Here is a 26784-nt window from a genome sequence, read left to right as displayed (position 1 = left end):
GTTTGGGTTTTGATTGGATTTTGATTGGATTTGGATTGGATTGGATTGGTTTGGTTTGGATTGTATTTGGGTTGTGTTGGATGAGTTTGGATTGTATTGGATTGGATTGGATTGGATTTGGATTGGTTTTGGATTGGATTTGGATTGGTTTGGTTGGTTTGGATTGGTTTGGATTGGTTTGGATTGGTTTGGGTTGGATTTGGATTGGTTTGGATTGGTTTGGTTGGATTGGTTTGGTTGGATTGGTTTGGTTTGGTTTGGATTGGTTTGGATTGGTTTGGATTGGTTTGGATTGGTTTGGATTGGTTTGGATTGGATTTGGATTGGTTTGGATTGGTTTGGATTGGTTTGGATTGGTTTGGTTGGTTTGGGTTGGTTTGGATTGGTTTGGATTGGTTTGGATTGGTTTGGATTGGTTTGGATTGGATTTGGTTGGTTTGGATTGGTTTGGATTGGTTTGGATTGGTTTGGATTGGTTTGGATTGGAAAAGATTGGATTTGGATTGGTTTGGATTGGTTTGAATTGGTTTGGATCGGTTTGGATTGGTTTTGATTGGTTTGGATTGGTTTGGATTGCGTTGGGATTAGATTTGGATTGGTTTGAATTGGTTTGGATTGGTTTGGATTGGATTCGGTTGGATTCGGTTGGTTCGGATTGGATTCGGATTGGTTGGGTTTGGATTGGTTTGGATTGGTTTGGATTGGTTTGGATTGGTTGGATTGGTTTGGATTGGTTTGGTTTGGATTTGGATGGTTTGGATTGGTTTGGATTGGTTTGGATTGGTTTGGTTGGTTGGTTTGGATTGGTTTGGATTGGTTTGGATTGGTTTGGATTGGTTTGGATTGGTTTGGATTGGTTTGGTTGGTTTGGATTGGATTGGTTTGGATTGGTTTGGATTGGTTTGGATTGGTTTGGATTGGTTTGGATTGGTTTGGATTGGTTTGGTTGGTTTGGATTGGTTTGGATTGGTTTGGTTGGTTGGTTGGATTGGTTGGATTGGTTGGATTGGTTTGGATTGGTTTGGATTGGTTTGGATTGGTTTGGATTGGTTTGGATTGGTTTGGATTGGTTGGATTGGATTGGTTCGGATTAGATTTGGTTGGTTTGGATTGGTTTGGATTGGTTTGGATTGGATTTGGATTTGGATAAGATTTGGATTAGATTTGGATTTTTGATTGGTTTGGATTGGTTTGGATTGGTTTGGTTGGTTTGGATTGGTTTGGATTTGATTTGGATTGGTTTGGATTGGTTTGGAATGGTTTGGATTGGTTTGGATTGGTTGGATTGGTTTGGTTGGTTTGGATTGGTTTGGATTGGTTTGGATTGGAATTTTGTTGGATTTGGATTGGTTTGGATTGGGTTTGGATTTGGATGGGTTTGGATTGGATTTGAATTTCAACTGGTTTGGAATTGGGTTGGATTTGGATTGGATTTGAATTGGATGTGGATTGGATTTAGATTGGATTTCGATGAAATTTGGATTGGATTCGGATTTGATCGGATTTGCATTGGATGTAATTGGATTGGATTTGGATTGGATTTGGATTCAATTTGGATTGGATTTGGATCGGATTTGGATTGGATTTTGATTGGATTTGGATTGGATTTGGATTGGTTTGGATTGGTTTGGATTGGTTTGGTTGGTTTGGATTGGTTTGGATTGGATTCGGATTGGTTGGGTTGGATTCGGATTGAATTGGGATTTGGATTGGTTTGGATTGGTTTGGATTGGAATTGGGTTGTGATTTGGATTGGTTTGGATGGGTTTGGATTGGTTTGGATTGGATTGGATTTGAATTGGATTGGTTTGGTTTGGTTTGGATTGGTTTGGATTGGTTTGGATTGGTTTGGATTGGTTTGGATTGGTTTGGATTGGTTTGGATTGGTTTAGATTGGTTTGGATTGGTTTGGATTGGATTGGATTGGTTTGGATTGGTTTGGATTGGTTTGGATTGGTTTGATTGGTTTGGTTGGTTTGGATTGGTTTGGATTGGTTTGGATTGGTTTGGATTGGTTTGGATTGGATTTGGATTGGATTCGGATTGGATTTGGATTGGTTTGGATTGGTTTGGATTGGTTTGGATTGGTTTGGATTGGTTTGGATTGGTTTGGATTGGATTTTGATTTGGATAAGATTTGGATTAGATTTGGTTTGATTGGTTTGGATTGGTTTGGATTGGTTTGGATTGGATTTGGATTGGTTTGGATTGGTTTGGATTGGTTTGGATTGGTTTGGATTGGTTTGGATTGGATTTGGATTGGATTTGGATTGGATTTGGATTGGATTTGGATTGGATTTGTATTGGATTTGGATTGGATTCATATTGGATTTGGAATGGATTTGGATTGGATTTGGATTGGATTGGATTGGATTTGGATTGGATTTGGATTGAATTTGGATTGGAGTTTTATTGGATTTGGATTGGATTTGGATTGGATTTGGATTTGGATAGGATTTGGATTGGATTTGAATTTCAACTGGTTTGGAATTGGGTTGGATTTGGATTGGATTTGAATTGGATTTGGATTGGATTTAGATTGGATTTCGATGAAATTTGGATTGGATTCGGATTTGATCAGATTTGCATTGGATGTAATTGGATTGGTTTGGATTGGTTTGGATTGGTTTGGATTGGTTTGGATCGGATTTGGATTGGATTTGATTGGTTTGGATTGGTTTGGATTGGTTTGGATTGGTTTGGATTGGTTTGGTTGGTTTGGATTGGTTTGGTTGGATTTGGTTGGTTCGGATTGGATTCGGATTGAATTGGGATTTGGATTGGTTTGGATTGGTTTGGATTGGAATTTGTTTGGATTTGGATTGGTTTGGATGGGATTTGGATTGGTTTGAATTGGATTGGTTTGGTTGGATTGGTTTGGTTTGGTTTGGATTGGTTTGGATTGGTTTGGATTGGTTTGGTTGGTTTGGATTGGTTTGGATTGGTTTGGATTGGTTTGGATTGGTTTAGATTGGTTTGGATTGGTTTGGATTGGATTGGGATTGGTTTGGATTGGTTTGGATTGGTTTGGATTGGTTTGATTGGTTTGGATTGGTTTGGATTGGTTTGGATTGGTTTGGATTGGTTTGGTTGGTTTGGATTGGTTTGGTTGGATTCGGATTAGATTTGGATTGGTTTGGATTGGTTTGGATTGGTTTGGATTGGTTTGGATTGGTTTGGATTGGTTTGGATTGGTTTGGATTTGAATAAGATTTGGATTGGATTTGGTTTTGATTGGTTTGGATTGGTTTGGATTGGTTTGGATTGGTTTGGATTGGTTTGGATTGGTTTGGATTGGTTTGGATTGGATTTGGATTGGTTTGGATTGGTTTGGATTGGTTTGGATTGGTTGTGTTGGTTTGGATTGGTTCATATTGGTTTGGAATGGTTTGGATTGGTTTGGATTGGATTGGATTGGTTTGGATTGGTTTGGATTGGTTTGGATTGGGTTTGTTGGTTTGGATTGGATTTTGATTTTTATAGGATTTGGATTGGATTTGGATTGGATTTGGATTTCAATTGGTTTGGAATTGGGTTGGATTTGGATTGGATTTGGATTGGATTTGGATTGGATTTAGATTGGATTTCGATTGAATTTGGATTGGATTCGGATTTGATCGAATTTGCATTGGATGTTGATTGGATTCAGATTAGATTGGTTTAGTTAATGGTTTACTAAATCAATAGTTTTAAACAGAGTTTTCCGATTTATAGCTTCAAATAATAAATTCTCATCTGTTATTGATTTTCAAATAAATGTGCCGGTTTAAAAAGCAATATAATTGAATTCAAGACAAAATTTTCAAAACGACTTATCTGCTTTTGTAAACAAAGATTCAAACGACGATTTGACGAATCTGATAGCTCTCCCACGCAAACCAACACCACCAATAGGTAGATGAAGGTTTCTGCTACCTGTTGTTGGTGTTGGTTTGCGTGGGAGAGCTATCAGATTCGTCAAATCGTCGATTGAATCTTTGTTTACAAAAGCAGAAAATTTTGAAAATTTTGTCTTGAATTCATGTTTTCGTATAAACAGCTCCAAAAAATTTGCTCATTAGAATAAACAGTGAAAGAGTAGAGACGATGAATGTTGTGGGGAAGAAAGTGAGCCTGAATAAAGCATTCAAAACAAGTCATTCGTGGCTCTTTATGCCGAACTACCGTGTCGGTCAAACGGTATTTCCGTCCAAATTGCATATTCGGCCGAACTACAACGACGTCCAATTCGAACAAATGGAGTTCGAATAGATGCCTTTCGGCTACACGTATCGGTATCATTCGACCTAAAAGAAAATAATTACCATAGTTGATCCCTCCTAGACAGTTTGTCCTTTACTTATTTAAGAATTTTACGATCTATTCTCTCTCTCTTATAAAATCTTCATGTGAAATCCATCTAATGATCGTTATCAACTATTTATTTTTCATATTCAGGTTACCTCCTGCCGTTTCGGAAGCCAAAACGGGTGAGAACGGCATTCTCACCTACGCAACTGCTCAAGCTTGAGCATGCCTTTGAAAATAACCACTACGTGGTAGGAGCGGAACGCAAAACATTGGCCCAAGCTCTTGGCCTCACTGAAACACAGGTAAATATATCTGAACTACCTTAAGATGATTGTATTCGAAGATAATTAAAATCTACCGAATAACCGTCGCTGATTCTGATCAAATCATTTTTAATAAACTTTGCAAGTCACATTTTACCAAATCATGCGCACCATGTACTAATCAATTCGCAGCCGTTTAGTGGCTCCGAAAACAAGCGCGTCGGAACAAATTCATACACAAATTGATTCCACATTTTCACAACATGGGCGCGCTATCTGTGTGAATATCTTGGCACAGTCCCACTTGTAGAGAGCCAATTTGGTACCCCTCCGTGAGTTCAAACTCAGTCCTAGTGATAACCATCGGTCATAGCGAAACAACACCAACAAGAACAACTACGGCGGTGGCGGCGGCGGCCTGGTGTAGTACCTTCAGTACCTACTCAATTGAATGCAGCCCTACCATCATAGGAGTGCGTGTTGTCCAACAAACTCGTTAGCACTCCCTAACAGACGTCCCAGCCGAGCGTTAGACAGTGGGACACAGATTGTAATATGAAGAAAAATAATCAACGCTTTTTCAAAAAGGCATGAACTGAGATGAAATTTCTTTTGATGAATTTATAATCTGTGATCGCCTGGTGGATGTTAAAATAAATATGTTTGCTATGGAAAATTAATTGAAATTAATGTGGGAGACGGCTTCGACGGTAGGGTCTCTTTGTTACAAAACTTTCAAGATGAAAATTGATAGCATGTGATTGGACGCAAAGAGAGATATAGACATCTTGTATTTGGTTTCGACTTGAACTTCGACAATATGTGAATTATATGTAACATGGAAGTTGGATAAAAAGTGTCTTCGTTGGTTTTTTTTATCGAATTTCCATTTGTAGCCCATTGTGCGACGAGCAGAGCCGGAGGAAAAGAGCCCAATAGATATCTGCCTACATGTGTTGTGTTATGTTTGGAAGTCCTTCTCCTGATTGTCGTTCCATCTTTGGAACTGGTCTGTGGTTGTTGTTGACTCACTTAATCTACCGTATAATCGGATTAGACGTGCAGTCTTCGGCACGGTCGCCTTTCCTTCCATCGCCGCCGCGTACCTACGCCCCCTGATGGATTCAATTCCGATTGTTCGTTCACCCTCGGGGGGAAATACACGTCGTAGGGTGCCTTTACCGAGCGCACAACACGGGAAGGGTGATGACGGTGAGGAATTTTAAATCAACACTCAAATAATATTTACGAAATGTGTGCTCGGGATAGTTGCCGTCGAGCTTGGATGGAGGGGCAAAGGGTGGAAAAACGGGGCGATAATTTTCCAGACATTATCAAGTCGTTCCGGGGTATCAGGATCCATATGGGGTGGAAAATCCTTCATGCCTGGGCGGCGTGTCGCCATTTTTCGGGGTTATTTGACGCCAGCAGACTGGTTCGGCTGGGTCGCACGGCATAATTAGATTAAATTACACTCGCCATAGCCTATTAATTGTGGTTGACGATAGCAAGCTTGACGCCTGCATGTAAATGTGTGGGGACTTCAGGAATTGTTTGGCTACAGTTGGGGGAAGCATTAGATGGCTGGCGTCGCATTGTATTTAGTAATCGTAGAATACTTCGGGACACATGATAGCATATTAATGGGATTACTGGCTGTTTTGTGTGATATAGATATTATATTATTTACATTCGTTTGAAAGCCTTCAACAGATTTTGTCAAAGCAGAAAAAACCATCTGAGTAACTTTTTAGAATTGTGGAAGACACCAATCAGGATTATGTATGTGTTTCTACATATAGCAGGTGCATGATCGAGATTTAAATACCAAATAACAGTGTTTGAGTATTTCACAGGCTTGCCAACGTATGCCCTATAAAAGTCCTTTTCTTCAGATTGCCAATTCAACGTCTAGCAAGGCAGAATGAAGACTCTAATTTCTTTGTATTTTCATTTCTCCATAACTGTATTTCCTAAATTCTTCAATTCTTCATTTCTATTTACTTGATTTTCTATTTTTTTCATTTCTTTATTCCTTTATTTATTTTGATCCTCAAACATGACCATTTTGTATGACAATCTGTGTATGCTTTATATTTTTCGCGATTATCAACAAATTTTCCACCAGGCGTTCGTAGGCTTACCAGATGGTGACCTCAGAACGCCAGTGCAGTAGAGGCCACAAACTAATCGAAAACAGTATTTTGTAGTGCCGGTCCACCGTCTGACGCCTTCATTCGCCCCTCTATGTACAAATTCAGGAAAAAATCAGCACTGATAGGCATGCTTATATCGCCATTTTCATGTCGATGTCGATGCTCTCAGCCGACAAGGAAATCGTGAGTTTAGGTAGCACGTTGAACTGGATATCTCCTTCGAATGTGGAAATGGTTAGTATCCGAGGGATGACTGTCATTAGCACTGCGTTTTTGGAAATGGCTGCAGAGTAGGGTGCGGCTTATTTTTCGAATGTTTCCGAAACCTGGAATTCGTGTGCTTAAACGCTTTTTATGGCAAAAAAAAAGTAGCCTCAGAATTTGAGGTCAAAATATTGAAGTTGAAGAGGTCGCGCAAAGGTCTTTAACCCTTATAAGGTATACGTCTGACGGTAGGGGTAAAAATTAACTTAAAAATTGAATATCTCAGGCGTTTCTGAACCGATTTGTATAATTTTTTCTCAGAAGAACCGGATAGGTTTCTAGATTATGACAGATGACTCAAAATTAGGATTGGCCACTTGGTCCCGGAGTTATTCCGGATTGTACTGGGGTAGTTTTTTTTACTGGTGGGTATTGCCGACTGAATCTTTAGTCTATGCTGTTAAAATTACCTAATATTGTGAGTTGACCCGGAGATGTATATCGTACATGTTCTGCCCGTAATGGAACTTTTTATAACCACTAACCAGACTAGGGATTATTCGCCCTTCCGGAACTGGCTACAAGGGATAAATATCCCGGGATGGCAAAATTGGGAAGAAAATTCAAAATATGACTTGCGACACATCATATGTCATAAATTTGCAATCAGGAGCTCAAGTGTAACCTCCGGGAATTGATATGGCCTACTCTGGCCACATTGACAGGGTCCTGGGGCATCCGGAATCCGGTCCCGGTGGACCACTTTTGCGAAAATTCCAAATATGATTTGCGTCATATGTCATAATTTTGCAATCAGGAGCTCAAGTGTGACCTCCGGAAATTGATATGGCCTACCCTGGCCTTATTGACATGGTCCTGGGGCATCTGGAACCGGTGTAGGTACTGTCTGAAGCAACCATGGCCTGTAAGGATTGGGTCAGGTGGAAAGTGATTTCCCCATGGCGCCTCTTGACCCACGTACCTATCACCGGTATCAACCCTATCCCGAGCAGCACAAGTCAGACCATAATGGTTGCAACAACTTGATTGTGACTAAATCCGGTCTGCTACTAGGGATGTGTCCATCTACCCTTAGTGGAACTGTCCCACGCACGCTGCCATTGAACCATTGAGGCCAACCTGACAGTCCTACGGATGCCTCTCGTGCCGCGTATTTCTAAGCACTCTATGTCTTCACCGATAACGATGTCAATAGGCATCATACCGGTGATGACGCAAATTGCATCGTGCGACACGGAACGGTACGCGCTCGCAACTCTTAGGCACATGAGCCTATACGTACTTTCTAACTTCGTTCTGTAGCAGTTGATACGCAGGGCCGTGCCTCAAGCTGGCCCCCCATACCTCAGTATGGACAGAGCGACGCTAGCCAGAAGCTTGCGCTTGCTGGCATAAACCGCAGAGCTATTGAACATCATCCGGGACAATGCCACTATAGCTGAGGAGGCCCGCTTGCAGGCGTAATTGACGTGGCTACCAAAGGTGAGCTTATCGTCGATCATTACCCCAAGAGTTTGATGAAGCGTTCAGAGGTGACCGTGTAGTTGCCTGCCCTTATCACCGCTTGTTGCTCCACTTTCGGTTGTTAACAACAACCACCTCAGTCTTGTGGTGAGCCAGCTCTAACTTCCTGGAACTCATCCACTCCTCCACAATCACGATCGAGTGGGCTGCAGTCAACTCCACCTCTTCAATCGATTCGCCGTAGACCTCCAGTGTAATATCGTCAGCGAAGCCGACGATTACCACGCCCACCAGGAACTTCAACCTCAAGACCCCATCGTACATGACGTTCCATAACCTCGGACCCAGTATGGAACCTTGCGGAACCCCTGAGGTTATGTCAACGCACTTCCGATCCGCCTCCGTGTCGTATACCAGTACTCAATTCTGGAAGTAGCTTCCGAGAATCTTGTACAGGTACTCGAGAATTCCAAGACGCAGGAGCGCATCTGCAACTGCAATAGCTGCCCAACTGGCAATATTGAAAGCATTCCTCACGTCGAGAGTCACTACTGCACAATAGCGGCATATTGGTCTATATGCCGACGGATCCCCCGGTGGTTTTCCCGCCTTTGGCAATAGGACCAAGCTCTGCCTTTTCCATGCTTCAGGGAAGACACCCTCGTCCAGGCATCTCTGCATGACAGATCTGGACATCTCGGGAGCCTCAGCAATGCCCGCTTTGATGGCCAGGTTCGAAATACCATCCGGTCCTGGCGCCTTACCTACACTAAGAAACTGTGCAATCCCCGCAAGTTCCGCCACAGTTACTCTTCCCTCGTCGGCCATCCTGGCCCCTGGCAGCTCTACAAAGGGAGGCCAGGGACTTGGGTCGTGACGTGGGAAGAGCCCCGTAATGATCCTCTCCAGCATCTCTGGAGACCGCTCTGTAGGGGCTATCGCCCCACGTGTCTTGGCTATTACGACCCTATAGGCGTCACCCCATGTATTCGCGTTGGCACTTTGACACAGGTCCTCGAAGCAGGCTTTTTTGCTTGATCTGTGTTGCACGGGTCAAATGGCCTATTCGGCTAAATGATCTATTCGGCCAAATGACCTATTCGGCCAGGTGACCCGTTCCGCCAAATGTCATATTCGGCCGAATGTCCTATTCGGCCAAATGTCATATTCGGCTAAATGTATTATTCGATAAAATGTCCTATTTGGCCAAACGACTTATTCTGCCAGATGACCTAATCGGCCAATTTCCCCAATCGGTCAAATGTCCTTTTCGGCCAAATAACCTATTCGGCCAAATGTCTTGGCTAAATGACCTATTCGGCCAAATGTACTTTTCGGCCAAATGTCCTAATCGCCCAAATGTCCTATTCGGCCAAATGACCTTTTCGGCCAGACGACCTTTTCGGCCGGATGACCCGTTCGGCTAAATATCGTATTCGGCCAAATTTTACATTCGGCCAAATGTCCTATTCGGCCAAGTATCGTATTCGGCCGATGGTTCTATTCGACCAAATGTATTTTTGGCCAAATGTCCTTTTCGGCCAAATATCCTATTCGGCCAAATGATCTATTCGGCCGGATGACCCGTTCGGCCAAATGACTGTCGGCCAGATGGGCTTCGACCTAATCGTTTGTTCGGCCTAGTGGCATTCAGCTGAATGGGTTTTGGCCAAACGACCCTTCCCCGTTTTGATTGCGTGCGTGGTGGGACTGTAGCTGGTTGCGAGTTTGCGCTTTGCGACGGTGCACAGTGCGTTGAATATATGGCAATTCGGGACAAAAATCATAACTGGATGTTTTAGGCTTTTTTTTACACATATATAACATAGAAGGGCTTTACCCAAACCATTACCGATGCTATTAGCATAAATGTCACTTACGGGTAATAGCAAGAATGTCTTTCCTCTGGAGGAATATTGCAAACTTTGATCAAATTGTACGTGTTTGAGTGAATTATTGAATATCCGTTTTACTGTTCTGCTATTTTAAACCATGACTTTTGTTTTGGTTTTTTGGTTTATGCTAACGTAAAATAACACGACACTAATAAAACGCGATATCGTCCATCAATAGTCCTGGTGATGGGCAACATCGCGCTCGAAACTGGTCGACTTGAAAGGTAATTCCAAAATTTCTTAGTTGACGAGTGTACAAACGATAAGTGCTATATCCTGCCTCGCGATGACTTTTATTCCGAGTAAATCTAATTTACAATTTTTAATATGGTGAAAAGTCAACGAAGTTCATTTAATCACCAAAAACATTTTGATATGAATAACGCATAACATAGTTGAGTTTTTATATGATATTAACTTGGATAACCTTTCATATATTTCATTCGATGAATGTAAATGGTTAGTTACGAATTTTGCGAAACAATGTTAATTTGAAAAAAAAATCTAAAATTCAAATTATTTTTAACTATGACAATTTAAGCCACACTTTTTCATTTTTCCAGCGGTATGTCAACAAGTTGATTTGGTTAGAGAATGTTCGTGTTATAACATTTTTACTGATCCAAGAATTTCAAAAACACGAGTGGTCAGTGCAAATGGTTCCATGAATAACTAACGAGGGGCCCAACGCCCAACTATTTGAAGATCTCAAATCGATTTCAACATATACTCGGCCAATCCTTTTGATTGTTTTTTTATGGGCATTTGTATGAATCTCGTGTAAAAAGTAGCTCGGTCTCTGCAAGAATAATTAGTGGGAAGTTAGCTTTAAGGCAATTTAATGCAACTTCAACTGCTTGAAACTCACAAAGTTGCGGATAGTTGCAATTGTAATGCAATTGATTTTATAGGGTACACCTTAAGTAACGATTCTATTGATGTTTCAGGGTGGAACTTGTTGGAACTTTTTTCTGAACTCCGAATTACTGTAAGCTCAAGAATGTTTATCGATTAACATTCTAACGAATGTAACATTATACGAAAATTATTTTAAGCTTTTAGTGGAATGTATTTACTTGCCATAAGTCAAGTTTGTACAATTCCATTTAACTCCACTACTTTATTGTACCTTTGACAGATACGTATTTCGATCTCAACAGTAAGGTCGTCTTCAGTGTCTCGTACTTGACTCGACTTGTCATTTTATGACAAGTAGAATGTAACATAACTGATGTTTTGCTTGCAATACAACAATTTTTGCTTAATGTTAAATATTTAATTAACGAATTGTGGCTTCTCAGCAAACCACATATCGTATAGCAAATAGCAAATAAAGTCGCATTTGCATCAACCCAAAATCTTAATCGCATTGCATATCAAACTTTGTCAGATGATTAGCTTAGCTTAGCTTAGACTGACTGTACATATCGATGGTTGCTACTCCGTGATTGATCAGAGCTAGTGCAAATTGCACTTCGATCCAAGTGAATGGTGGTTGGGGTTTACCATCTATTCTCGAAGTGCACGTTTCAGCAGCTCGCACATGTTGATCAATAACGGGGCCGGCCAATTCTTTACAGTCAGTTGAGAAAGGAAGGGAAAGTAGTATGTGGTTGTTCTTGCTACTAGATACCGAGAATACCTCTGCATCTCTACAATTACCACGGGAAGAAAGTTTTGTAGTTGAGCAGGGTAATCAAAATCATAGATCGGGATGCACCATGGAAAGTGATATGAGCTATGAAACTTCTATTCTATTTCTATTTCTTTTCTATGAATTTGAAAATAAGGAGAAAATCATGTAGACAGCCAAATTGATAATTATCGGAAAGCCAATGTCAATCAGCAATCCTTATTGAATCTCAACTTGAGGTTACGTTAATTTTGATGTTTATTTTACACGTCGCTTACGTGTTTTGTGTATGGAGTTATGAGTTTCTATTAAGTTTTTTTAAATTTTGTTTTTGGTCTTTTAAACATTTATACCCTTTATTTTGTACTGGTTTCATTTTCAAGAGACCAAATGAAAATGTAGCGAGCTCCTGGTCATCTGTTACATTACGAGTTGTCATGATGGGAATTGTTTGCTTTACTCGACTTCGAGCTGTGTCCGACACACGCAGCTGGAGTCGACACAGTCCGTAAAGATTACAACGTGGTGGTAGTTCCGGTATAGCACCAAACACGTCTTATAACCGGTGATCATAATGTTGCTCCTGAGAATATCAAATTTAAATTTAACTACCTGTGGTTGCAATTTCAGTAAAATTTGCTCCATAGTAGACATATGTATGATTCCCTCAGCGGTGATCAATGAATGCAGAAACTCGCAGGAGGGATTTTTAAATGAACTGAAACTCATTCAAGTAATTAATAAATTTTTCTTATCAAATATCGTTGTGTGAATTTAAAACCAATTAATACATATAACTAATACTTTTCGTTCTTTCCATAACTTTCATAACTTGTTGCCTAACTCAAGAATTGCAAAAATATTTTTTCAGTGGGATGACAGTCCATGAGATAGAATGTTAAATTGTTGAATTACACGGGTTTTATTCGTGTATTTGTAAAAAACATAAAAAAAAACTAGGTGCCCAACAAATAAATAATATGTGCGTGATCTCTTGGTCAGAATCTGTTAGTGGATTTACAACCATGTAGGATGACAAATAAGACGCTCAGGAAATGATGACACCGATCTTTTTCCATCTCAGGACATTGAACTCAAATCCAGAAGTGACGTAACATATTGTGAATTTATTCCAGCGTTCGATCCAATGCACAGAATACGTGAATATTTCGAAAACTTACCTAATTTCCGGGTACACAAGCTGAAAATACGTTTTTTCACAAATTGACACACTTACAAAGCTTGCAGGGAAATAGCTCTTTGTTGACAACTGACACAATTTTCGTTTCGAGCACTTCACTGTCACATGTAAATTTATTTAATTTTACTTCCATATACATAGAAAGATGTCATATTTAAGTTAATTTTGAAATGGGAATCAACGAATTCGGGAAGTTGAAACCCAGAAAAAATGACGGAGCGAAAAATTTACACTTCCGATATTTGCCATGGCACACTACTCTTCCCCTCCTGCGCTTTTTCAACTGATAAACGCAATAAACTTGCGTCATAATCACTTTGACATGGTTTTTTGGTAGCCATGTTTGATCGACTTAAGCAGGCAGGCTGAACAAGATTTTTTTTCTGCCCAATGAAGAAATTTTCTGAATGAACTTGAACCTGTGAACTTATCTATTTTCGCTCATCAGATGAACGGATAACAATCACACTATGTTAACTAACATATTTATTTCACCCATATCAAACTTTGTCAGATTATTGTCGAAAAATGTTGTATTGAATGCATCGTATACGATAATTTTGTGGTGAAGTGGAAATAGTGAAAAGTGAAAATCAATCGTAAATGTGTGAATAAAAACTCGTAATGACGTAATGACTCGTGATAATATGACTCGTAATAATATTCCTTGCAATATCCTATATCTATGCGAATGAATGTCTATGTGAATCGTAATATAATCGCAACCACTTCAGTCTGGCTTGTAGAAGTTTTAAGCAGTTGTAAATATATTAGTTGTGTAGTTTAAATTGGACGAAATTCCGATTCACTTCAAGATGTGCAGTATGGTGTGCTGGTATAGTATTCGCCCACAATTCTAAAGATAGTATGTTCGAGACTTGGTGCTGGTTGGATAATTTGTATTTTATATATTTTGATGTTTAATCGTAATACTGTTCTTATGATGTCGGGAAAAACCGTAAAATAAAACTCGTATGTACCTATATCGCCTCCACTTTGGTACGTATATAGGCGATTAAGTTGGTTCTTATATTATAACCTATATCGAGAGCTATAGGTTCCAAAATGTTGACTGGGTGCAGGGGTACTGACAACTATGGGTGGTGTGACTCGGAGTGTGTGGCATGCTGTATTTAGTTTTAGTTTCGTGTCTATTATGCTAACTATTGAATATTTGATAGTCACTTGGGGGTCGTCGTGTCGTGTGTGAAACGGAGTTTCTTTGTGTTGCACCAATCGTTCGACGGATGAAGCAGCGTGTTGTGTCGCTTTCCGCAAAAACGCTAGGATCTCTTGCTAGATAATCTAGCGTACTAGATGACCGGCTGATAGACAATTTAGGCACAATCCGTTTATCTTCACAGCATCGTACCGATCTGAAAGCCTCAATGATTCTGACCAAAAGTAGCATCGCCCGGTAGTGGATGGATGGCTCATTCCCAATTTCGGTTTTCTGATCTCTAGTTGAACAGGTCTGCTGGATTGGCCAACTGATAGAAGAACTGTGCCATGATTCTTCCAGAAAGTAATCAGGTTGCGTACTGTGGAACTTTTCTCTTGCTAATATTTTATCCCCCAGAGTCGCAGCGTAACAATATCGAGTCGCAAACCATTGCGACGAGTACTCCAGCCAGCAGTATATTCTCTAATCTGGTCTAGCATTTGTTAAAGAATCTTGCTTTCGAATTCATGATCATTTTGCAAAAAAAAAGGTCATTAAGTCGAATAGGTCATATGACAAAAATGTCCTTTTGTCAAATGATATTTTCAACAAAACAGCCCTTTTCGATTTGGCCTAGCGTGCATTTTTGGCCAAATGCACTGTTAGGGTAAACAACTTTTTCTACCAAATATCCAGTTCTGCCAAGAGTCTCCTTCGGCCAAACTACATATTCGGTTAATCCATTTTAGACCTTGTAACCGTTTCGGAATTCGACTAGATGGCTTTCAGGTTGACCTGACGTGCGGCTAAGTGTCTTCCGTACGAGTGTCTTTTCACCGAATGACTTTCGTCCGAACGACCATTCTGCTCAAATGCCAGAAGTTCAAAAGGTGTTTAAACGAATATATCATTTGGCCGTACAAACTCATCTTGCGGAATATGTCATTCAGCCAAAATGTGTAATTCACCAGGGGGTGATAAAATCGGAATATTACTGCATTCGCCGTTCAGCAATTTACATTTGGACGTATGACCCGTTCGGCCAAATGGTCATTTCTATCAAATGACCATTTCAACCACACGGAATATTCGGCCTGAAGACCTTTTCGGCCAAACGTCATGTTAGCGCAAACGGCTTTTTTTGGCCATTTTACAAGTTCGATTGTATGTCGGCTCAACAAAGTTCATTCGGCTTAACGTGTTATCCGGTCAAATAGCTTTCCGCCCAATTATTTTCGGCCGTGAAGGGTAGTTATCCTTCGCCTGTTTAAATAATTTCCCGTGGAATTTCCAAAAAAAATTCGTATGGATAGTAATCAAAAAAAATCCTTTAAATTATTTGTTTGAGATACCGAACAATCTTCCCTGAAAAATATTACAATATTATAATACTTATGCTTCTACGGTTCAAAAAAGACTTCGTATTCAACTTTTTTAGATATTTCAGAATTATTCTATGTTTTGCTGCAAACGCTATCTAATAATTATCTGTCATATATTTCTCATAATGGATGTCCTTTCCCCTTGAATAAATGTATGCTCTCTCCCGTTTCCAACAATTACCTCGTTATAAATCTCATGAATAAATTCGTTACGAAAATTGATACGCTTTTTATTAACTGTCACCGGTATAACCGCTACCGAATAAAGCAGAACAGCGTTCTCCCTTCCCAGCGACTAGGGTCGAGATTTAGGGCCATCACTTCATGAACCACCCCTCTTCAATTTGTGCTCGAGTTCTACTAGCGAACGAAAAAAAGCAGTTCCAACACCGCACCCCTAGTGAAGCATATAATCCTTATTACTCGTCGCAAAACGCTTTCCACCATCATCGAATATTTGCTCGACAAAGTGCCAACACTTTATTTTCCCTCTCCCCGGCAGCCTAGGCTTGCTGTCGTTAGTTGGAACACCGCACAACATGGTGTAACGATTTATATTTTGTCGCATATTTTACTGCCTTTTTTCGCTCAAGTGGTTGTGCTACGTGATGGAACTCGATTTAGGAAAATTGCAGTATGTTGAGAATCGGGACGACACATTCATCGATGGAAATGTTGCCAACTTTCGGATTTTGGTTTTCTTTTACAGTTAAGCTCGCCGCTAAAGAATATGGCAACACAGGTAGAAGGACTTCGTAAAGGATCGTACCGCGCATGCACGGCAAATTTCCCTTCTGTTTATGCAAAATCTCCCTGCCCGATCTAGGCGAACGGCTAAACGAGCGCCGAGAACGCCACTCGACTGTTCCGCAGTCAGGAACCAGTAATAAAAATATTACGCCACACAATTTTCCATTATTTGATTTAGCGCCCGTTCGCGGAGCTCAATCTGCCAATCTTTGCAAGCAAATTAGCTTTTTCGCCGGGTGCTTTCCGGGCAAACCGCACTGCCACAGCACTGAGACTGAGGCATAGGATGTACGTGATGGTTGCTATAAAAGCGCCAAAGAGACATGGCCATCTTCATTAAAGTATGAATTTTGGTGATTTCATCACTTATAATATATTGGATTGTAAAAGGTTTGTTCAGCATGGTTGTTTGAATTACCTGAAAAATTACTTTAAATAAAATACTGATTTTGCTTTATTAGTGAGATCAATACCCGAAATAAAGTAATACATATTTTCATTTTTCAATCTGGTATCTACGTCTTTAACCCTTTATGGTACTGTTTTCTCTTGAATTGCGTATTCGTTCGACTTGGCCTCTCAACTTTAAATAATCCGTCAGAAATATTTATTTTTCACTAAATAGATTAAATAAAATTGAAATAAAGATCCTTTTCATTAGTTCATTACCAATTTTGAATCATCGTGAAATGTTTTCTAACTCTTATGATCTTATTTTGAAATGTCTCCATTTATAACTGCAAAGTATTTTTATTCTATAAACCAGCGGTTCTCAACCTGGGGTACATGTACCCCTGTGGGTACCTTCGCCGGGTCCAGGGGGTACCTCAGACAGAAATGCTTAATTGCGGATATATTACAAATTATTTATAAAGTTTTGATATATCTCAGGTACTTATTCAAAGGACGTATGTGATTTTGTAAACAAAGATTCAGACGTCGATTTGTCCGATCTGATTGCCCTCCGCAAACCATCACCATAGATAGATGGGGAGGCTTCGGCTGCCTGTTGGTGGTATTGATTTGCGTGGGAGTGCCATCAGATCGGACAAATCGACGTTTGAATCTTGTTTACAAAACACATACGTCACTTTTGAATAAGTACCGAGATATGTATAATTTGTTTACTTCAAGAAGCTCGGAAACCTCTTTTCAAGTGATTCGGATACCTCCATTCAAGAAGCCCGGAAACTTCCTTTCAAGAGGCCCGGAAGCCTTCTTTCAAAAAGTTGGGAATCTTCCTTTCAAAAAGCTCGGATGCCTCCTTTTAAAAGGTTCGGATGCCTCCTTTTAAAAGGTTCGGGAGCCTCCTTTCAGGAGGCTCGGAAGCCTCCTTTCAAGGGGCTCAGAAGCCTACTTTCAAGGGGCTCAGAAGCCTACTTTCAAGGGGCTCAGAAGCTTCCTTTCAAGAGGCTTCAAAGCCTCTTTACAAGAGGCTCGGAAGTCTCCTGTCGAAAGGCACGGAAGCTTCCTTTCAAGAGGCTCGGAAGCCTCCTTCCAAGAGGCTCGGAAGCCTCCTTCCAAGAGGCTCGGAAGCTTCCTTTCAAGAGGCTCAGGAAGCCTCCTTTCAAGAGGCTCAGAAGCCTCCTTTCAAGAGCTCGGAAGCCTCCTTTCAAGAGGCTCAGAAGCCTCCTTTCAAGAGGCTCAGAAGCCTCCTTTCAAGAGGCTCAGGAAGCCTCCTTTCAAGAGGCTCAGGCCTCCTTTCAAGAGGCTCAGGAAGCCTCCTTTCAAGAGGCTCAGAAGCCTCCTTTCAAGAGGCTCGGAAGCCTCCCTTTCAAGAGGCTCGGAAGCCTCCTTTCAAGAGGCTCAGAAGCCTTCTTTCAAGAGGCTCCAGAAGCCTCCTTTCAAGAGGCTCAGAAGCCTCATTTCAAGAGAGCTCAGAAGCCTCCTTTCAAGAGGCTCAGAAGCCTCCTTTCAAGAGGCTCAGGAAGCCTCCTTTCAAGAGGCTCAGGCCTCCTTTCAAGAGGCTCAGAAGCCTCCTTTCAAGAGGCTCAGGAAGCCTCCTTTCAAGAGGCTCAGAGCCTCCTTTCAAGAGGCTCAGAAGCCTCCTTTCAAGAGCTCAGAAGCCTCCTTTCAAGAGGCTCAGAGCCTCCTTTCAAGAGGCTCAGAGCCTCCTTTCAAGAGGCTCAGAGCCTCCTTTCAAGAGGCTCAGAAGCCTCCTTTCAAGAGGCTCAGGAAGCCTCCTTTCAAGAGGCTCAGAAGCCTCCTTTCAAGAGGCTCAGAAGCCTCCTTTCAAGAGGCTCAGAAGCCTCCTTTCAAGAGGCTCAAGCCTCCTTTCAAGAGGCTCAGAAGCCTCATTTCAAGAGGCTCAGAAGCCTCCTTTCAAGAGGCTCAGGAAGCCTCCTTTCAAGAGGCTCAGAAGCCTCCTTTCAAGAGGCTCAGGAAGCCTCCTTTCAAGAGGCTCAGAAGCCTCCTTTCAAGAGGCTCAGAAGCCTCCTTTCAAGAGGCTCAGAAGCCTCCTTTCAAGAGGCTCAGGAAGCCTCCTTTCAAGAGGCTCAAGCCTCCTTTCAAGAGGCTCAGAAGCCTCCTTTCAAGAGGCCAGAGCCTCCTTTCAAGAGGCTCAGAAGCCTCCTTTCAAGAGGCTCAGAAGCCTCCTTTCAAGAGGCTCAGAAGCCTCCTTTCAAGAGGCTCAGAAGCCTCCTTTCAAGAGGCTCAGAAGCCTCCTTTCAAGAGGCTCAGAAGCCTCCTTTCAAGAGGCTCAGAGCCTCCTTTCAAGAGAGCTCAGAGCCTCCTTTCAAGAGGCTCAGAAGCCTCCTTTCAAGAGGCTCAGAAGCCTCCTTTCAAGAGGCTCAGAAGCCTCCTTTCAAGAGGCTCAGAAGCCTCCTTTCAAGAGGCTCAGGCCTCCTTTCAAGAGGCTCAGAAGCCTCCTTTCAAGAGCTCCAGAAGCCTCCTTTCAAGAGGCTCAGGAAGCCTCCTTTCAAGAGCTCAGGCCTCCTTTCAAGAGGCTCAGAAGCCTCCTTTCAAGAGGCTCAGGAAGCCTCCTTTCAAGAGGCTCAGAAGCCTCCTTTCAAGAGGCTCAGAAGCCTCCTTTCAAGAGGCTCAGAAGCCTCCTTTCAAGAGGCTCAGAAGCCTCCTTTCAAGAGGCTCGGAAGCCTCCTTTCAAGAGGCTCAGAAGCCTCCTTTCAAGAGGCTCAGAGCCTCCTTTCAAGAGGCTCAGAAGCCTCCTTTCAAGAGGCTCAGAAGCCTCCTTTCAAGAGGCTCAGAAGCCTCCTTTCAAGAGGCTCAAGCCTCCTTTCAAGAGCTCAGAAGCCTCCTTTCAAGAGGCTCAAGCCTCCTTTCAAGAGGCTCAAGCCTCCTTTCAAGAGGCTCAGAAGCCTCCTTTCAAGAGGCTCAGAAGCCTCCTTTCAAGAGGCTCAGAAGCCTCCTTTCAAGAGGCTCAAGCCTCCTTTCAAGAGGCTCAGAAGCCTCCTTTCAAGAGGCTCAGAAGCCTCCTTTCAAGAGGCTCAAGCCTCCTTTCAAGAGGCTCAGGCCTCCTTTCAAGAGGCTCAGGAAGCCTCCTTTCAAGAGGCTCAGAGCCTCCTTTCAAGAGGCTCGGAAGCCTCCTTTCAAGAGGCTCAGAAGCCTCCTTTCAAGAGGCTCAGAAGCCTCCTTTCAAGAGGCTCAGAGCCTCCTTTCAAGAGGCTCAGAAGCCTCCTTTCAAGAGGCTCAGGAAGCCTCCTTTCAAGAGGCTCAGAAGCCTCCTTTCAAGAGGCTCAGAAGCCTCCTTTCAAGAGGCTCAGAAGCCTCCTTTCAAGAGGCTCAGAAGCCTCCTTTCAAGAGGCTCAGAAGCCTCCTTTCAAGAGGCTCAGAAGCCTCCTTTCAAGAGGCTCCAGAGCCTCCTTTCAAGAGCTCAGAAGCCTCCTTTCAAGAGGCTCGAAGCCTCCTTTCAAGAGGCTCAGGCCTCCTTTCAAGAGGCTCAGGAAGCCTCCTTTCAAGAGGCTCAGAAGCCTCCTTTCAAGAGGCTCAGGCCTCCTTTCAAGAGGCTCAGATGCCTCTTCTCAAGAGGCTCAGAAGCCTCCTTTCAAGAGGCTCAGAATCCTTTTATCAAGAGGCTCAGAAGCCTCCTTTCAAGAGGCCCAGAAGCCTCCTTTCAAGAGGCCCAGAAGCCACATTTCAAGAGGCCCAGTAGCCTCCTTTCAAGAAGCTCAGAGCCTCCTTTCAAGAGGCCAGGAAGCCTCCTTTCAAGAGGCCCGGAAGCCTCCTTTCAAGAGGCCAGAAGCCTCCTTTCAAGAGGCCAGAAGCCTCCTTTCAAGAGGCCAGAAGCCTCCTTTCAAGAGGCCAGAAGCCTCCTTTCAAGAGGCCCGGAAGCCTCCTTTCAAGAGGCCCGGAAGCCTCCTTTCAAGAGGCCAGAAGCCTCCTTTCAAGAGGCCCGGAAGCCTCCTTTCAAGAGGCCCAGAAGCCTCCTTTCAAGAGGCCCAGAGCCTCCTTTCAAGAGGCCAGAAGCCTCCTTTCAAGAGGCCAGAAGCCTCCTTTCAAGAGGCCCGGAAGCCTCCTTTCAAGAGGCCCGTAAGCCTCCTTTCAAGAGGCCCGGAAGCTTCCCTTCAAGAGGCCCGTAAGACTCCTTTCAAGAGGCCCGGAAGCCTCCTTTCAAGAGGCCCGGAAGCCTCCTTTCAAGAGGCCCGGAAGCCTCCTTTCAAGAGGCCCGGAAGCCTCCTTTCAAGAGGCCCGGAAACCTCCTTTCAAGAGGCCCGGAACCCTCCTCTCAAAAGGCGCGGAAGCCTCATTTCAAGAGGCCCGGAAGCCTCCTCTCAAGAGGCCCGGAAGCGTCTTTCCAAGAGGCCCGGAAGCCTCCTTTCAAGAGGCCCGTAAGACTTTTTTCAAGAGGCCCGGAAGCTTCCTTTCAAGAGGCCCGTAAGACTCTGTTCAAGAGGCCCGGAAGCCTCCTTTCAAGAGGCCCGGAAGCCTCCTTTCAAGAGGCTCGGAAGCCTCCTTTCAAGAGGCTCGGAAGCCTCCTCTCAAGAGACTCGGAAGCCAGTTTTATGGAGAGTCATATATACTGTTGATTTTCAGTTCCATTTTTCATATGGTTGATGTTCAGCCAAAACACACCAAACGCCAATGAAAAATTACCCATTTTCTAACATAAGCTTTCCTGTAGTAGATCCAATTGAATACAAATCTTATTGGATATCCTTCCACCCTATAACTGAGGATATCCAACAACAAATGTACGAATGAAAGTCGGCCAAAAAGGCGCATGGCGCGGTTTCGCTGAACCCTGACCCCGATCTTATGAGTTACATTTATTTTCATTTACAGCCAAAAATAGGGGGTACCTCAATAAATTCACATCTGTGAAGGAGTACCTCTCAAGAAAAAGGTGGAGAACCGTTGTTATAAACGATCACTTTTTCCATCTCATCACCAGGTCAAGGTGTGGTTCCAAAACCGTCGAACGAAGCACAAACGGATGCAGCAGGAAGAGGATGTAAAATCGGGTGACGGTAACGGCAGTGCTGGCAATTGTAATCGTTCATCGAGTCCCGGTGCCGCCTACGACGACGACGAGGATGACGAGGAGCTAATCGATATGGAAATGGACGATTGTCCCAGCGACGAGGAACAGGAGCTTATGCAGCAGCAACAGCAGCAGCAACATCACCACCATCAGCAACAACAACATCATCAGTTTTCACTGCATTCTCATCTGGCGCAGCAGCACCGGACATGAGATTCGGTTCGAGAACGGTTGCTTCGGATGATCGTTCTTGAGTAACGGGAGTTAGAGATTCAGGTACATGTCACACAGATCAATAGTTCCTAACATAAGGCTTGGGAAGGAAGGGCATTGAAGAAATTGCTGGTGCCAAACCGTGTGAACAACAGTTGCAATGTTTTATGAGGCATGCATTCGGGGTCACAATCGTTTTAACTGTGAAAATTCGGATTTGGGTTTAGGCGTTGACGTCATTAAAATTTGTGTTTGGCGTCCGAACTATTGGAAGTTTTTCAGGGTAGCAGGTACGGGCCTCGCAACACACTTGTTAATTGGGAAGAAGTGACTGGGAAAACGGAGTGCCAAACTAAGCGGTTGATCAAACAGTGCACTGCACTGAAATTAGACTTCGAACTAAACCAGAAAGAAACCGTAGATTATTTATTATTTATTTGTCAACCAGAGTCGCATTCGTTAACGCAACACAAGGACATTGAATAGGCAAGGAAAATAGTTTCTGTAAATAGTTCACTGTACATACCAGTTAGTAGCCGGTGTGCGAATAATTAAGCTATCCTTAAAAGATCATGTCGAATACAATAACCAGGAATCAATTAAATAAATTGAATAGCAAGTGAATAATTGGTCGATAATTGGTTTTGCGTAGTAAATGGAGGTTGATTTATGCTACTGAATGTCAGTACGAAGGCAGACTGTCAATTATAGTAGCAAACTGTTTCCAGTGAGATATATTGAAACGGCGCTGATGTCTTTAGGAGACGGTTTAGTCATGGGGAGTTTTTGGTTAGTATCGTAAAATTTAATGAAATTAAACTCATAAATATTGTGAAAAGCAATGAAACTCCTGCTTTGTCTTATTTTATTAAAGAAAGAAATGCCTTTTGATTTTGGGGATCAGTTATGTTGCAATATAGAATATTACGACCACAAACGAGTATACTTTCAATCAGTTGAACTGATTGTAACAGCGAAATTTGTAACAGCGTGGAATTTTTAATTTTTCATCTTTGCTGTGTGTGGTAATTGTGGAGCAAATTTCGTCACTAAAAGCAAAACATTGAAAATATTCTCACAGCCAAGGTTCAATCCAATCACATACGCACTAATAGAGCGATTGATAATTATCACTAAATTATTACCATCAGCTAGCCAATCAAGCTGAAGCTCCGTACCCTCAATTTGTGGTCCACAGACTGCGAAGCAAAACGGCAGCTAATCCACGTTACCAGTCGCAGCGCCAGATAATTTAGGTAATTCTGTTCTAATCGTAGATAAACATCTATAATCGAAACATGCAGGCACCAACTCATTTCCACACTTTTGGCCGTTGGTTCTCTCGCGTTCGATCTCAATCTTCACTGGTCCAACGATTTTCTCATCATTCCAATCCGAGTGCGCGAGAGCAAGGTCGCCAGCGTCTGCAGCCGGCAGACATCCGACGGCGACGGGCGATGTGCCGGGACACGAAACTATCGATATAAATCAAAAACGAAATAATTATAGGGCTCCACAAGATTTGGGATATTCAACGGTGGACGTGGTTGCTCCCAGTCCGGAACGATTAGAGTCGATCTCGGTGTTTCGCTCTCTGGCCGGCCCAATCTGCGCCATTCAGGTCGAAAAATATCCGGCGCCTAGATTTGGAGGCATCGTTAACTGGTTGTTTAGCGCGATTCAACGATGAAGGTCAAGCGCCGCAGTGGTCTGGAATATTTTATTTCAATTTTAAGCATTGGTTCATCGATGGGAATTATTAAGGGTAGGAATGTTAGTAAGAGATGATTGTTGTTTGTTAATGGGCAAGTGCATTCTAGCAACATTTTCTTTATCAAAAGTTTCTTTCTGGAGTTGCACAAAAAATACCATTTCTACCATTTTAAAATATGTATTGATTTTTCGACAGAAACCACTGTGCTCGCGAGTCGGTCGAAAATTTTCGGTCTCACTTTATGCTTGAAGAAACCCCGACCAAGAAACGGGTGAGAACACGCGAGATTAGGGGCAGCAGCCCAGCCAGTCGGCACCAGTCCCACCGCAGCAGTGTGTAGAGTAGAGAGAGTCATTCAGCCAATATAAACAGCAAATTACACTTAATGACGTCTAATTTGAAATGTTTAATGTTAATCTTCGTAGCTAATTGAACGGGTTATTATTAAATTTCCTAATCCTTTATTATAATTAGATTTATCAAAGATCGAAAATTATACGGCACCGAAACAGCAACAGCACCTAGTCATTGCAGTAATTCCAAGTGTCCGGCAAATTTTCGATCCGAATGAAGATCGAGACAAATTGTAGCGTTGGGCTCAGCTTCAGCTGCAGATCGAAGTATGATTGACGAAAAGGTGTTGTTGGTTCCCAGCAGCCAAGAGGAGCCGTGTATCTGTTGTGATGACCGGAAACGTTTTGGAGGAAAAAAAGAACTCATTCAGCACATAACTGGTTCATTCATGAAACGAGGTGATCGCATTATGGGAAATTGCACGTTTTGGGAATGATATGGCAACTTTAGAGAAGTTATCAATCGTTCTAGTTTGATAATGAGTGGTTGTTGCATGAATTTCAGAATAAATGTGGAGCTAGTGTATGTTTGTAAAAATGCTTCTTGTGATGTGATTTTAACACCGGAATGTTGTAGTGACCAAACACACGTAAATTGTTCTTGTTTTATTCAAATTTGGAATTAAAATCAATCGGGTCGTATCTCGTATATTAGGGAGCAGTCTAAAGAGAGTTGGTCAAGAAAACACGAACGAATTTTATTCAAGTTATTTGTCTAGGTTAGAAAAATTTAAATTTACAAATTTGCAGGGTTCGGATTTCTCACTCACTCACGCAACAACTGATCACTCCACCATGCATTTTATCGCGATAAACTCCGGCACAAGCGATGGTGCGAAAAATTAAAACATTTTGAAATTGTTCTGGGTTCGAATCCCGTTGCGGTTCCATATTTTTGTAAATATGCTTGTAAAATTTATCTGATGAGGCGACGAGAAGGAAAATTTATGGATTAAAATTAAATTATCCGGCTAGTCGGCGCTCGCGATTTTATCACCCTCCATTCTATCCGGATTAAAATGTTGTGTGAGAATACTTCCTCGTAGGAGAACATAAAAAATCATACTCCGGCTTAATGGATTAATCGCAGGTTTTTATTCATATGAGTGAGAATTCCGAAGCCTGCAAATTAGACATATTTTAAAAGAAAGGTTTTGGTTGGAGCAACTTTTGCTGTTGAAATAGATTTGTTTTATATCAAAAGATCCATTGCATCAAAAGGTTGTGTGCAATATATTCTCGATTTGAAATCTATTAATTTTGAGAAACAAAGTTGTAAATTTTTTATTCTGAATTCTATGGATATTTCTTTATGAATTGATATAAATGAATTAGTTAGATGGTCTGATTGGTTACTTTCTCGCTTTTCGCATCGCGTTATCCTCGATATAACGTAACTTTTTTTTAAAATCATAAACTTGAAAATTATGAGTTCTGTGAATGTTCATGAGTGCACATTACAACAAACGAGTCTCCACGATTAAAAGTCAGTGCCAGTGAGTACCTATTAGTGGCCGTGAGTGCTCGTGGTGTAGATTTACCAACGACTGTATCGATTAGAACACATGAGTGCTTCTGAATGCCAATAATTTGCAACAAGTACCAACAAGCTCCTAAAAGTGCAAACAAAAATTTCCATGAGTTTCCATGAGCGACCTTGAGTAGTCATGGGTACCGATGAATGATATGAGATTTTTTAAAATAATAAAATTGAAAGTATTGAACTCTGCGAATACCCATAATTGTTCAGTAGCACGTCGCTTTAAGTATCTATGAGGTTCTGTGAGTGACCATGTGTGCCAATAAGTTCTAGAATGCCATGTAATTATGGCATTTTGACGTAGGACTAGGTCTTTGTTTTCTCCATATCTAAATTGGCATACTTGTCATAATTTGGTAAAACGAGACCGTCACTGAAACAATCTCGACCTTTTTCCTACGTATTTCCTTGATTTTGTCATCAATGTTTGCAAATTCATCTAAGATGTAGAATCACCATTGATATCCAACAATTTTCTATAGTCAACTATTGATTTGAGTCCTATTTTCAAACACATTTTTTATCACAATCAGTCAATTATCGCATGATTTCAATCACCTGTATCAGATAATTCGGTTATATGGCATAGGTTCAATAACTGAATTGATTGATGGGGTAAATGGTAGATGAATGGTGTTTAACGCACTTGCAGAGCAAAATGGCTTAACACTGAAAATATGGCGTAGAACCATTTTACTATTTTTTTTAGCGAATATTTCAACGCAAAGTAAATAATCACATTACTACAAGTTGTTTTTGATTGAACGTTTTTATATTTCATGGCATTAAAAATGAGTGGAAACATAACGTCGGAATATATATCAGTTTCTGCCGAGGAATTTCATAGGAAAATGCTTTTTTTATACTTTAAACATGTAGTTCCGCATAAAAAGTCCACTATTACTCAATCCACCCTATGTGACAAACTTTCCTTAATGGAGATCGTTCACCTTTTAAGTCCTTTTTTTGATGAAAGTTGCGTGCAGTAATACTGAAAGCCAAATAAATTAAATCCAAAATGATAATTTTTTATTCCAAAAAGGGCTAACAAAAAATACAAAAGAAAGGAAAAATATACCTGTAAGATGACCAGCGTATTTTATTTT

General features: G+C 41.8%; 1 protein-coding gene across 1 annotated transcript in view; it reads left to right on the top strand.

Annotated features, from left to right (window-relative positions):
* LOC134202767 (homeotic protein empty spiracles-like) overlaps window positions 1–22905 on the top strand; it is a 169570-nt gene extending 146665 nt beyond the window's left edge. Inside the window, exons 2-3 of the mRNA XM_062677756.1 lie at window positions 4438–4592; window positions 21769–22905. Coding sequence (XP_062533740.1) covers window positions 4438–4592; window positions 21769–22071 — 458 coding nt within the window. The 3' untranslated portion in view covers window positions 22072–22905. The remainder of the gene's footprint in view (window positions 1–4437; window positions 4593–21768) is intronic.
* Window positions 22906–26784: the final 3879 nt, after the last annotated feature.

Source organism: Armigeres subalbatus, unplaced genomic scaffold (genome assembly GCF_024139115.2).
Source record: "Armigeres subalbatus isolate Guangzhou_Male unplaced genomic scaffold, GZ_Asu_2 Contig141, whole genome shotgun sequence".
In the NCBI taxonomy this organism is placed as follows: Eukaryota; Metazoa; Arthropoda; class Insecta; order Diptera; family Culicidae; genus Armigeres; species Armigeres subalbatus.
This window is presented reverse-complemented; position numbering and strand designations above follow the sequence as displayed.